Source organism: Halichoerus grypus, chromosome X, assembly GCF_964656455.1.
Source record: "Halichoerus grypus chromosome X, mHalGry1.hap1.1, whole genome shotgun sequence".
Classification (NCBI taxonomy): Eukaryota; Metazoa; Chordata; class Mammalia; order Carnivora; family Phocidae; genus Halichoerus; species Halichoerus grypus.
The window spans coordinates 112491108-112505655 of record NC_135727.1 but is presented as its reverse complement, the minus strand read 5'-3'; the positions used below and the strand labels follow the sequence as shown (position 1 = coordinate 112505655).

At 36.7% G+C, this 14548-nt stretch overlaps 1 protein-coding gene across 3 annotated transcripts in view; it reads right to left on the bottom strand.

Moving 5' to 3' along the window:
- KLHL15 (kelch like family member 15) overlaps nt 1–14548 on the bottom strand; it is a 35082-nt gene that overhangs the window by 10758 nt on the left and 9776 nt on the right. For all 3 annotated transcript variants that reach the window (XM_078064223.1, XM_036105718.2, XM_078064224.1), the window contains one exon: nt 10493–11204. In XM_078064223.1, coding sequence (XP_077920349.1) covers nt 10493–11197 — 705 coding nt within the window. In that variant the 5' untranslated portion in view covers nt 11198–11204. The remainder of the gene's footprint in view (nt 1–10492; nt 11205–14548) is intronic.

Genomic DNA, 14548 nt, shown 5'->3' with positions numbered 1-14548 from the left:
CTTTGATAATCCTGGACAAAGTAATTACAGATATACTCTGCTTTAAAACAAAAAGCGGAGGGCTATGTAAATGGAGTCATTTGAATGCATTAACAAAGCGAGCTATCAAAAAAGAAACATGTGGCTCATCTTTAAGCATTTCTCCCATCATTCCCTCCTCACATAACAGTTTATCTGTAGATCAAGTGCTTCCAAAAACAAGATATGGGGGAAAATGACATTTTTTTCATGTTTTAAAGAACTACTTCCCTTATCCTTCCATAGGATTAAAAAAAGCTGTCTTAATACTTAGAATATATTCATTATCACTTTTCTTACTTTGATACTGAAAAATATTACAAAAAAGCATTTTCTCTTATGCTGATTACAAAATTAAAGTTTGTTACCTCTTAAAAACAGTGATCTGAAAATCTTAAATTGGCCATTACTTCCTCTGATCTTTTAGTTTAATTGTGTGTGTGCATATAAAGGAGAAAATGTGAGAAATTATTAATTTTGAATGTGGTTCCTATAAATATATATTAAGTTGAAGAAATAATAGCTAGCCATTACCACTGGGCAAAAATTCCATGTTTCTCCCTCCTCTGTCAAAATGTTACATCATCCATTCATTAAATTTTTAACTTTTAAAGCCTATTCGTATATATCACTCTGAATTTTGAGAATTAAAACAGAACTGGCAATGTAACTAAAACAGCCATTTCCACAGAGCTTACTACCTTTATTTGATTAAAAATCTGCAATTTAAAAAATCTACTAAAACTGGCTACAGTCTGGGGTGCCTCGCTGGCTCAAGCCAGTAGAGCATGTGACTCTTGATCTCAGAGTTGTAAGTTCGAGCCTCACGCTAAGTGAAGAAATTACTGAAAAAAAATTTAAGAAAAAATAGCTGGCTACAGTCTAAAATTATTTTAGGCCTTTAGCCAGCCAATTTAAGATATTATCAGCTATTTCACCTTTCAAAATGTTTTTTTAAATGCCCAATATACTTAAACTAAAACAAAACAAAAACCCATGCCTTTTATTAGTTTATCTGTCAGTGGGGGTGGGAGGTGCCACTGGGGACTGGAATAATCCCTGAACTAAAGATCCCAGATCTTAGGCTTGACATTGTCCCCAAGTCAGTGTGTGATTATGGACAAGCCTCTGGCTTAGATATTTTCTCCTTACAAAAGGAATCAGTTGCATGAAGACACCTCTGGCCCTTCCTACATCCAAAAATGCTAACCTAATTTTCAGAATGAGGAGTATAAGGTGTCATGTGGAAGGAAGACAGTCCTGGCTATCAGTTTTATCATCCCCTCTCCATGATCCAATCTGCTCAAAAGAAATATCCAGAAACAGGGGCGCCTGGGTGGCTCAGTTGGTTAAGCCTCTGCATTCGGCTCAGGTCATGATCCCAGGGTCCTGGGATCGAGCCCTGCATCCGGCTCCCTGCTCAGTGGGGAGCCTGCTTCTCTCTCTCCCTCTATCTACTGCTCTACCTACTTGAGCGCTGTCAAATAAATAAATAAAACTTCAAAAAAAAAAAAGAAATATCCAGAAACAAAGCAGTTACTAAAACAAATTATACCTTTGGGAACCACAGCTACATTTAATATTATTTTGATATTCAGCAAAATGTGGAGCAGTCTTTATGTGCTGTATTACAAAAGCATCCACCCTGGTATGAGAAGTCTATTTATAAAATCATGCTCAGAACTGAAGCTTATACTGATTTATGTTAAAATCATCACAAAAAAGCTAGGTGCAAAATACCTTTATAATTAATCCCTTTGTCCTGAAAAACTGAGTTAATGACCAAGGATAAGGCTATAAAAAAATCAGTTCCTGTTAAGCACAAATCTTCTCAGTAATACTGTAATTGCAGTCAAATACCAAACAGTAAAGACAAATTTTAATAAGGATTTAACTATCCTCTCTTCTTCAAGCAGGCAACAGTCTAAATTACCAAACAGAAGTTCAGAAGTAACCAGCGTAAATGGGGGTGAGGGAGAGGACCCTCTTCAAGACTCTATCTAATATGAGTTTCAGCACAATTTGGTTAGTCTTCTAGCCCTTAAACTTTTCTAGAGTGAAAAATATGTAGTTCAAAAATAAGTATGCTCAGAAAGTCTAATCTCCTTCCAATTTCAGCACAATAGTCATAGAACACCACTAGAAGTTAAATAAGTGTGCACAAGCCTAAAAGGTAGAAAATGATGTAATGTCTAGAAAGTCCCTTAAGACCATATTATTTGATTATAGTAATATTTAGATAGTACAACTAAATTCTAGAGTTTTTCCTATTTATGGAAATACTCTCAACTATGTAAATATATAATTTTATTTAAAAATATGGTAAAACAGAAGGAAAGCCAAAAAGGTTTAATCCTAAAACTAACTTCTGAATGAGCAAGGCTCACCCCATGACACATGTAACATTTTCTGAGTAAATATTAAATTTGAGAATTAAAACTTTAAAGCCTAAAATCTTAGTATTTGCCCCTGTTCCTCTCCTGCTGCTAACCTTGTCTCCATTTTAGGACTTCTCTGATCCTGTTGGATTTCTGCTTATCATTTGGTTTCTCTCCCTCCTTTTTCCTCCGTTCATCAAAAAAAATTTTCTCCTTTTACAAGTCAATATAGCTGTCTGTACTTCATCTCTTCCTTCACTTTTACTTCATGGCTAATTTCCAATTCTAGGCTTTTGTTTTCATCTCCCATTTATTTTATTTAAAAGGAAAATCAACAAGACTGAATTTGTGAACTCCTGCTTCATACACCCCCCACCAAAGTCTCTTTCCCAGGGGATCTAACAGCAGTCAACACCCTGAATTAGCGCACCCTCCAGGAACCTGCGAACGTGGGATGAACGCAAGTCAAAGGTGGAAAACAAGAGCACTCTACTTCTCCACATAAAAGGCCAAAGACTTGAGGAGAAAACACCCAGGGTGATTTTTAAAGAACTGTGCACGTGTTAATTACAATCATCCAAGTCCACAGGGCTGGGGAGGAAGGGTAGGCAAAAAGGAGATGGATACAGAAAAAGACACTAAGTGAACTGCGAAAGTCTGCTTAACCTATTGACCTAGTTTCCACCAGAAAACCTGCTCATGTCTGTGCTTTCACTCCAAGGGGCAAGTGAGCTGATTGTTAATTTAAGCAATTTCAAGTTTATAGCTGTATAGGTACTATTTAATATATGAAGGGGATTTTAAACTTTTTCAAAAACAACTCAGACTTATTAGGAACTCTAACCAAATTTCACATTTTTAATCTAGGTTACTGGCTTTGTAAAAAAAAAAAAAAAAAATTTGTATTGTCAAATACAGTACTGCTTATGTTTCTCATGTACTTCGGTGAGGGTTAGAAACAAATTTGTTTTTTCCTCTAGATTTGTCTGGCTGTAGCTGAAGTTACTAGAAATAATTAAACTTTTTTTTAGTTTTCTGCTAAACTGTGGTAACACTACAGGTAATGGTCTGGTTGCTGGATAGAAATTTTGGATAGCTCAAGTGCTAGATTAGTCAAAACATGTCACAGTACCTAAGTAAAGGAATTCTGGAGGGCATATAGCACCTACACTTTACATAGATGTGTCCTTACCCATACAATGTCATTACCAGTGGTCTGTACCTCAATTAACTGGAATATCACACCATCCAAGCATGACATTAAGGACAATCAGTTTACTCATGTGTCATATAGTTCATTGTTAATGTTATCTACATCAACTGTGCTAATAGAGAAACTATTTGGAAGATTATCAGTGTTTTGTGAAGAGCAGTTCTGAGAGCTCCTAACGTTCTTAAGTATCCAAGGTATACTTGGACACTTAATTTGTTAATCCTTGAATTCTTTCCCTTTCAAGGTGACTACAAGACACCTTATCCCCATTTTAACATGTAGCTTTTAAAGCCACAAATTCTGCACCTTAAGTTAAAGACTTTTTTTAAAAAGTATCTGGAAGCTCTTCTGAAGCATTTTTTTTTTTAAAGATTTTATTTATTTATTTGAGACAGAGAGAATGAGAGAGAGAGAGAGCACATGAGAGGGGGGAGGGTCAGAGGGAGAAGCAGGCTGATGCGGGACTCGATCCAGGGACTCCAGGATCATGACCTGAGCCGAAGGCAGTCGCTTAACCAACTGAGCCACCCAGGCACCCTCTTCTGAAGCATTTTTTAATTCTGATCCTAGGATTAATTTTTACTAATAATGAAGCTGTGTTTTTTTTCAGCAGACTATCAAAATTATCTCAAAGTTGTAAAAGTTCCTATAATAAGCTTTCATAAAATGCAGGTAACGGTTAAATCCAAAAATATTCTCAGTAAAAGAGAACTTTTTTCTCACTAAAACATTAGCTTTGCTCTTTAAAAGTTACATAAATCTGGGGCGCCTGGGTGGCTCAGATGGTTAAGCATCTGCCTTCGGCTCAGGTCATGATCCCAGGGTCCTGGGATGGAGCCCCACATCAGGCTCCTGGCTCAGCGGGGAGTCTGCCTCTCCTCCTCCCTCTCCCTCTCTCCCTGCTCATGCTCTCTCTCTCCCTCTCTGTATCTGTGTCTCAAGTGAATAAATAAAATCTTTTAAAAAGAAGTTCCATAAATCCAAATTTGGGGGAGTATGATGAATTACATTTAATATATGAGGGAAAAAAGCACACTAGGGAGTCTGAATATCACGAGCTAGTTTACAAAACATTAGGAATAAAGCAGAATAGGGGCGCCTGCGTGGCTCAGTTGGTTGGGCGACTGCCTCCGGCTCAGGTCATGATCCTGGAGTCCCGGGATCGAGTCCCGCATCGGGCTCCCTGCTCAGCGGGGAGTCTGCTTCTCCCTCTGACCCTCCCCCCTCTCGTGCTCTCTCTATCTCATTCTCTCTCTCAAATAAATAAATAAATAAAATCTTTAAAAAAAAAAAAAAGGAATAAAGCAGAATACATCTTTATAATCTGCTCCCTTACTGAACAGCCAATGAAAAACCAACTGTAAAAGCCTAATTATAAGCTGAACAAATGTGTTTTTTTAATCTTTACAGGACTGAAAAGATTTTCTTTCCTTTTGAAAAATTGGAAGATTTTATGATTATGATTAATACAATTTCTAAGGGGATCACTGGTATGCTTTTACCTTATGCATATTTACGATACTGAAGATGCCCTAGGTTCAAAAATATTAAAATGTCACTGTACTAAAGAATCAACATATGGGTATTTTAATGAATAATTTAACAATTTTGCTAAAAAGATCTTTTCTATACAAAAGAAGTATAATAGCATTTTGCCAAACATACATTTACTTCATAAAATGTTTTCAATAACGCAATAATTTTTTTAAAAAACCGAAAGAACAAAGAAAGCAAGGTTTAAACTATTTAAATCCTCACATCACTGAAATTCAAAATGACCAATGTCAGGCCTTATCTCTGTTAACAGATGCAAAGACCCTCAGAGCTAGTAAAAACAAACAAAAAAACACGCCACAGACATCTGTGTCAGTAAAAACTGAAAATGAAGTCTAGTTTAAAAATCCACCATAGATAAAAGGAATCCTAAGAACTCTTCAACAACTATATTAAAAGGACAAGATCCTTAAATTTATTTTTAGCTTTCTTTGATTATACATTGAAATCCCCAGAATTGGGCTTGCACATCTGGAAGTTTTCCCACACCTTGTACCTTTTTCAGTGCCATTAAATTTCTCAGGCTATATTTTGTTCATGCAAACACATTGGAATTTTCATGACTATACAACAACTTCTAAACGACCCAAGTGGGCCAGAGGGTTAAGTGCATGCTTCTGCACCTCAGGGTCCTCTCCCTCCCTGCTCTAGCAGCTATCATAGGAAGCCCTTGGACTGGGAAGTGAGCAGACCTGGGTTCCACTCTGAGCAATACCACTTGTTCTGGGGTAAGATTCCTAACCTTTCTGAGCCTGTTTTCTTACCTATAAAATGGAAATAACCTGTAGACTCTACCTTTGTATAGAGCACTTGAGGCACAATCTGACATATATAAGGTATTCATGTAAGGAGAATCACTGTTTCTAAGGAACTCCGTGAGGAAATTCGGAAGCCATGAGCTCTTTGGTGACAGTCCCATAGAGTACTCAGTACAAAAGTTAAGACTGTCTGTTTTCAGCTGGGGAGAAAAGTAGAGGACGAGGGGGAAAGATATTGCAGAAGAATAAACTCCAAGATTTCGGCATAGCTAGAGGGCGAGATTCAGGTCCCTACAATGAAGGAGGGCTATTCCCTGGGGAGAGCCAGAATGCCCAGTTCCCTCACTGTGAAGCCTCTGCTCAGATCTGTTCAAAAGTTACTACCAAAGAAGAATTAAAGTCTGTACAGGTTCCTTCCACCAAGCTTTGTTCACTTGCTTTTTATTTTCCCGAGGCCAGGGTAAGGATCCTGACAAAGAGATGCCACACTCAAGTTAACTTCGTCAGCCACTCTACAGAACAGTTAGGTAGGTAAGCTCATTTAACACTAAACTGTGCAGAACACCTCGAATGGCTGAGAAACCAGAAGAGTTTAATATGTGAGAAGGGCTGTTGACCGTACGCATATTCAGAGAGTTTCTAATAAACAGCTCATTCCTTGAACTTCTAGAGCAGCGCTGTGCAACAGAAATATAAAGAGCCACAAATGTGAGCCAATGATTAATTTTACACTTTCTGGTAGCCACATTTAAAAAAGTAAAAAGGTGAAGTTGATTTTAATAATGTATTTTATTTAACCCAGTATACCCAAAATATCGTTTCAAACTATAATCAACATAAAAATGAGTAATGAGATCATTTACACCCTTTTGTCATCCTAAGTTTTGAAATCTCAATTCAGACTTGCCACATTTCAAGTATTCAGTAGCCACAAGCAGTAAGTGTATTGAACAGCGCAGTTCTAGAGTCATAGATATACACTAATTTCTTTATTATAGAGAGTAATCTTTTGATCTTGACTTCAGTTGGTTTTAATCTCATTAATTGAATGGAAAGGTTCTGGGTTTGTTTTTTTTTAAAGGAGGGAAATTTTAAGACTCTAAAACAAATCTAACAGAATACTATGAATAAAACTCTTGATTACCTTAGTCATAGGATCGGGCTACTTAGCCTCCTAATACAAAAAAAGACTGTAAATTCTAAGTTTGATTAGAGTTGCTAAGTGCCAAGACTTCTTCAGCATTACAACAATATTTTCCTGTAACTGTTCCTGAAAAAACACAATGCTGAAAAGTAGATGTGTTAACAGGACACATAAGGAAAAGAGGAACTAAGTTAATACCAACACAAAGAAATACTCTGATAAATCCAGAATATGGAACACACTAAGACAATCAGTGATCTTATCGTTCTCAAAAAAAGTAGGGGACTGTTTTAGATTAAGAAAGATTAGACAGATGTGATAACCAAAAGCAATGCATAAGTAATGACTACATTCTACGGCATTTTGAGAAATGGGAAAATTTGAATATGGACTAGCTATTAGATGATATTATTGTTAATTTACTTAGGTGGAATGGCAGTGAACTTGGGTAGGAAAGAGTCCTTATTCGTAGGAGAGGCGTGTTAAGTTTTTAAGTTTTTATGAAGTATTATGATGTTTGCAATTATTTCTGAAGGTTCAGCAAAGAAAAAAAGATCTAGATAAAGCAAATATGCTAAAATGTTAACAGTTCTTGAATCTAGGTGACAGCTACACAGGTATCCGTTATACTACTCTTCCAACTTTTTATGTTTGAACATCCTCATAAGAAAAAGGAGAGACAGTTCTAGATTCAAAGGGAGACATAATAACCCAATATACTGTATGAACCTTGATTAAATCCTTAAAAAAAAAAACAGCTAAAAAAAGACATTTAGGGGACAAATGAGAAAAATCAGAAAATGAAGTGCCTATTACATGGCATTAAGGAATGACTGTTAATTTCAACAATGGTATTATGGTTATGTCGAATTTCCTCACTCTTGGGAGATGAGCTGCTCCATCAAGCAGTGAGGGATGAAGTATCATAATGTCTACAACGTTCTTTGAAATGGTTTTACATAGCTAAAGCCAATGTGGCAAGATGATAACAATATTAACCTACAGGATATGTTTATGGGTGATCATTCCACTATTCTTTCGGATACTTTTTTATGTTTAGAAAGTCGTAAGTTTTTAATAATTTAAAGCTAAAAATAAAAAGTGCCTATCAATATTCCATTTTTCTAAATTTCAGCCTATAGGATAAAACCACAAATCAAAACTGCCTACACTTTTCCCATGTAGATTCTCGTACTAAAAAAGGACGAGCACAGATGTAACATGTCTTTATTTCTGTGCCCTTTCTATCACCGTGCGTATATAATGGATATTAAAATGGCTTTGTTTGAGACCTGCAGCGTACTAAGTAAAGGAAAAATAGATGGGCCCTATTTTCAAGGGAGCTCAAATTAGTATGGTGCAAAATAGTTCAAATTCTTATTTCCCAACCCAATTTTCCATTTCAGTTTGGTTTATGAAGTTTTATTTCTAGAGATAAGCTCTCAAAAATCTGCTTAAGTAGTGTTTTCAAAATTTAGAAAGCCATACATCCCTCCTGAAACTAATATTACAATATATGTTAAACTCTATTGGAATTTTAAGAGAAAGATTCCTTTGACAAGCATTAACTCTCATACATCGCTAAGACAAGAATCACTGACTACCTTCCATTTGTCTTACCAGTATTACTAAAATAAAACTAAAAGATTTCTACTATATTACAAAAAATAAAGATTCCTCTGTGGCCAGGGCCTTATTAAGTTTTCCTAAGAAATTAACTCAAGAAGGAAACCTTAACATTTTTATTCTGAGATCTACCCAATACCTGGCCAGTGGTGAATAACCACCTCCTATGCTATTTAAGCAAACAAAATCCATCAGAAGGTACAAGTGATGTTTCATATAATTTACAAAACTACCCAATGGTATTAACTTTCACTTCAGCCACTGCCACTATTGACCAGCTTGAACTGGTAATTAGAATATAAAAAGGCCCGGCACTCAGCACTTAAAAATCATTTGCTGCTAACAATTCCATCATATTGTCCCACAGAAGGAGAAATTTTATTTATTTCACCAGTACTTCCATCTAGACTAAAGTTGGAGGGTTTTTGTTTTAGTAGTGGGAGTGCAATTGCATTTAATGTATAAAGACAAAACAGGATTCCCCAAGGAAAGAGAGCAATAAAAACAATAGTAAGGAAAAAAATCAAATCAGAGACAAATGATTTACATAGTTGATGTGGGGCTGATCATCACCCAACAAAAAGTAATTAAGAAATGTATTCTTTAGTTTCAATTATGTCTGCCAGATCAAGTACATTCTGAGAATAAAGATAAAATCCCATAAAATTGGGTTCTCTATTGAAAGTATAAGTTAATGACATTCCACAGCATTTCGGGGGGGGGGGGAGAAACATGCCAGGCTGCTGAGTGCTATCTGAAGGCACAAATCTGTTTATTTTTCAAACGGTGTAAACAGCCCTCCTTTGCAAATATTGTATTTTAATCACCAGGTGTGGTAACTAAAGCTGAAGAACTATTTAACATGAAGGGTGTCGAACCAAAGCTTTAAGTGTGCTTTCTAGAAAGAAGAAAAGATGCAAGAGGTAAACAGAGCCCCAGAGGTAACCATGTGATTAGAATCCAATTAAGCAATTACTGAAACTGCTTTCTCTCCTTTCAGCAAGAAAGAATCACAAGTGAGACTCTGATATAAAAATGAAATATGCTTTCATGCAAAAAGGCCAAGGTTGTTTTGGAGAAAGACTATTTTTCAGATAGCAGAATTATTACATGGTAAAATGTGCACAGGGATGTTTGATCAACGTAGGCAGAGGATTTATAGTCTATTTAGTCAGAAATGCCAAAACAATGGTTTTAGACATAAACATGTCTTCATGGTTAAATTGTTAGTATTCATAGTGCAACGGGAAAAACAGAACTACTTAAGAGGAGGGAAGAAAATCAACTAGGTAAGGGTAGGGAAGCATCACCACTAGGGCCTACTGCTTTTCAAGAGCTATTTTATGTTTACTCACTACATTTTAGAGGAATACGAAACTGCATTAATGTACATCATTCAAAACTACAAAAACTCCTCTCAACTCTAATTTCAGCATGTATTACTTAAATTAATTTTTAAAAACAGAGCTAACCTGACCCAGTTCAGATTTAATTACTTTGTGGAAAGAAAGAAAACCTAAAGCAAACTAGGAATATTTTGGGTTAAATAATTATGCTTCAACTTTAAAAGTACTTTCAAAACAAAACTACTCTACTACCTACCTGGTTCATCTTTCGCCCACAAAATGTATTTTTAAAAACCTAAATGCACAAGCTACAACAAATTAGACTGCTTATCCATTAACTATTCTTATAAACTATTCTCTTTTTTGCTCCTGACCAAGCCTGGGAATCCTACCTATAAAAACATACTGTCTTAACTAAACGATGAGTCCTGTCTATTGCTTTCAAATGCACTAACCTTCTCAAAAACACTGGATGGGGTCATCAAACAAAACCTGATGTTCTGAATGATGGTATCGGTATGTCTCCAGCGTCTTCTATCATGCCGCAGCCAAGACTGCACAGCCTCGTACAGCTCTATCTCTGGGAACCTGCTCAGATGATCATTATCCAAATAAGACATGAGCTTCTCAAAGCTCAGGTAAGACAGGAAGTCAGGCCTGGACATGAGTGGCACAAAGTTGTCTAGCAGAAAGGCGTCCAACTTCTCCCTGACTCCCTCGATGTTTACACCAAAATCATCTAAGAGTCTCATAATTTCTGCACAATTTTCTAAGCAGATTTTTGCTAATAGAAAAGAGCAGCAGAACTTCACCACTTCTATAAGTTGAACATACATGGCAGCCTGAAGGATCTCATGAACTGTATTCATACTTAGTTCTATAGTTCCATAATACATAAATTGAAGGACGTGGCTGAAACCAGTAGCAGTTAGACCTTTTAAATGAATTTTGTCCTGATCTCGCTCCCTCATGTCTGCAGTAAACATAATTCTGAAGTAATCACTCTGGGTGGCCAAGAGTGCTTTATGGGCCTGGAACTGATGATCTTCAATAACCAGAGTGACATCAAGAAGCAATCCCTCCTCATACAGTGCTCTGAACCCAGCAGAGACACTGGTGTCATGGATGGAGGAACAGAATCCTTCCACGTCCCCTGCCATGAATCACCTGGAAAAAAGGTAATCAAAGAAAACTGTGTTAATCATTTGCATGCATTCTGAAGACATTATTAACTTAAGAGCTTAAACAATTTTTCATAATTATCTCAATTCCACTGCCTAAGTCTTAAATGTACAAGCCCTTTGGGAGAAGACAATCTAAAGGTTTGCAGGCTCATGTTTTTGGCTTCCCTACCTGGGGAAAAAAGTCTATTGCATATCTTACAAACAATATATGCCTAGCCCACTGATTTTACACTGTTCACCAAATATATTTCAATATGTCCCCAAATTATCAACACAAAAAGGATTTTTCAGCCAAATGCTAAATTATGAGAAAAAGCAATGAAAAAGAAATTGAACCAAAGAGTACCACTGTTGACCTTGAAAAAACCTGGGAACTTACCCAAAGGAAATAATCAGATAAATATGCCAAACTGTACACACAAGATTTTTCGTTCTAGCCTTACTTATAATAAAAAACCGGAAAACATTCAAAAGCCCAACAACAGATTATTAAATAAATGTGGTGTAGTTCTCTAATGGATTACTGTAACAACTAAAAACGATGGCAGCAATCTACCTATTCTGACAAAGGATATTTATTAGGTATTGTTATGTGAAAAAACAATGAAGCAGACAACTGCAGTTTACTCAGTGTATTTTCCAAAATTAAATACACATGTGTACGTTGAGAGGAGAAAAGTCTGGAGGAATATATACCAAAATGATATCCCCGGGTGGTAAGATTTCAAGAAACTGAGGTTTACTCCTTTTCCTTTTTACTTACCTCATTAACCTTATTCTAAAAAAGTGATCACATATTGCTTATATATTTAAAATATAAATATACAATTTTTGAAGGGAATGAAACCACATTTTTGCATATCCGAGAAATGAAGCCAAGATAGTGGAATGATAATGAGATCTCCTAAGCAGAATAAACGAATTCAGTTTCTTAGACTGTTTATGAAGCAAAGTAATTTTCTCCTTTTCACACAACTACCCTCCCTCCCAGGCTGCTGGCCAGGCCAAGGGCCGCTTATCCTCTCCTCTCACCCTCACGCAGCTCCGCCCCCCATCCCCCAGTTCCCTCCCAATCCTTTAGTCTGTGCCCTGTGGAACCAGGCTTCAGAATCAACAAACTCCCCTACCAGCTCCTGCCGGTCACAAAGTTTTCTCCACAGTCGGATTTAAATACAAAAAAATACTCTTTGATAGCTTATTAAACCTACCTTCTAAGTCTTCTTTTAGGTTTCTACTGTCCTTTTTCTAAAACATGGCCTTTCGCTCAGATAAAAACCCATCTTCTATTGCTCCTTCTCACTGATCACTTACCCACATCCTGATCAATGACTCTCGCCCGCACGTTCACAGACAACTTCGGCAGCCAGCTAAGGCTCATGTTCTCCACCTCTTCAATGTTCACATAAGATCACTTGTACAAAACCCACGAAGTCCAATTTTCCTGGTCGCCTCAACTCCTACAACCTCTCCCCTTACTCCATTTTAAAACCTATTTCCATACCTGCTGGGTCTCACCACAATCTAAAACCGGTCCCCATCTAAAATCTAAACTGTCAACTTTTCACTCTGGCTTAACCTTTGCCTCTCTTTTCACTTGGCTTATCATTTCCAAACTTTACTTTCCATCCTTTTCCAGCTTAGACCTTCTGGTATTAGACCCAATCTCCCAAGTGCTTTCCTTTCCAATCTCCCCACTCTATTACCAATGCCTCCTCCTCTGCTTGCTGCACGAGCGCCTCCGGCATTACGTTAGGCATGGAGGTATGTGCCTTTCAGGAATCCCCTCTGCACCCTGGATTTGGCAGTGAAAAGGCAGCTTCCACGGCCATGCGAAAAGCACTACTTCTCCACTCTTGTGAGTTGGCTATCACTGTATTTTTCTACTTTGTTTCATCAATATGTTATCTGTGACACCCTATGTTTAATTTCTTGATCTATTAACCCATTGATTCAGCAGTTATCCCAGTCTAAAGTCGTCTTTAAAAAAAAGAAAACCCTTTGTTAATCAGCAAGAAAAAAGTCTGAAAGGATAATATACCATAATGTTAAAAATGGTTATCTCGGGATGGTAGAATACCAAGCAGTTCTAATTTTTTCCCTTTTGCTAAACTGTGTTTTCTAATCTATCTGCCACAAAAGTGTACTATTATTTTGAAAGTTCATTTTTAAAAATCTTTAAAAAAAAAAACTTTAATTGCCAAATCCAATGATTATATCCTAGCCCCTATTTCTCAGAATCCTTCTGCAGCATGACTTCCTCCCTTGGCTCATCACTTGCTCAGTTTCATGATACTATTACCCTGATTGTCCTCCTATTCCTAGGCTGCTTATTTCTCAATCTCCTCCCTGGGCTCATTTTTCTTGAATGAACACTGGTGTTCCCCAGAATTCTGTTCTCAGACCTTTCCTCTTCTCATCTAAACACTGTGTCTCCTTAAATGACTTCATCTAAACCCATGATTTCTCCTATTACCTACCTTTACCCACACATTGACCATCTCTGTCCAAGTGGTGAATGGTCCACTAAATACCTCTGGGTGCCCCACTTGGATCTCAAAATCATGTCTAAAAATAGTCAATCATCATGTCTAAAAATAGTCATAATTCTACCCTCTCCCAATCAGTTCTTTCTTCTGTATTCCCCATCTTACCAAGAGGCATTCTAGGTGCCTCTTGTCCCAGTTTGTCCCTAACTTACCTTCAAGTCTTATTGATTAAACGACATAGTATGTTTACTTACCTAAGACAGCAAAGTATGCACAAGGTGAAATTATTATCAAGTTTTTTATTAGTACTCCATTAATCCAAAAGCTATACTTTCATTTTGGAAAGGCAGAACACAAAAGGACTGTTTATCATTTGGAAAAGAGATATAAAATATTTTAGACTCTGTAAGCAATGCTTGGCAGAACAACTTTACTAATACATTCAAGATGAAAGTAAGCTACTGGGTTTTTTTCCTGAATTATTTTTAAAATTAGAATTAGAACTTAGAATTTTCCAAGTGATATGAAGCATATGTACACAACTGCGTACTGGGAACAAAAGGACCATCACACAGTGTGGTATCTGAATAATCAAACATTATTGTTAATAGAGGACTACCCACATCACACTAATGATCAATTTTCAAAATAACTGGAATTAGAAAACACAATAAGTTAAACCAGATGAAATATCTGATACTTCATTATCTTTCTCAGGATCACCAATTATCACTGACTTGTCAAGATATCGGTCACATTTAATGGAGATTCAGTAGTACAAGACTGGACATTAGCATTCATATACTTGAGAGCAGACTGCTTTGTGTTTTATAATCTGTTA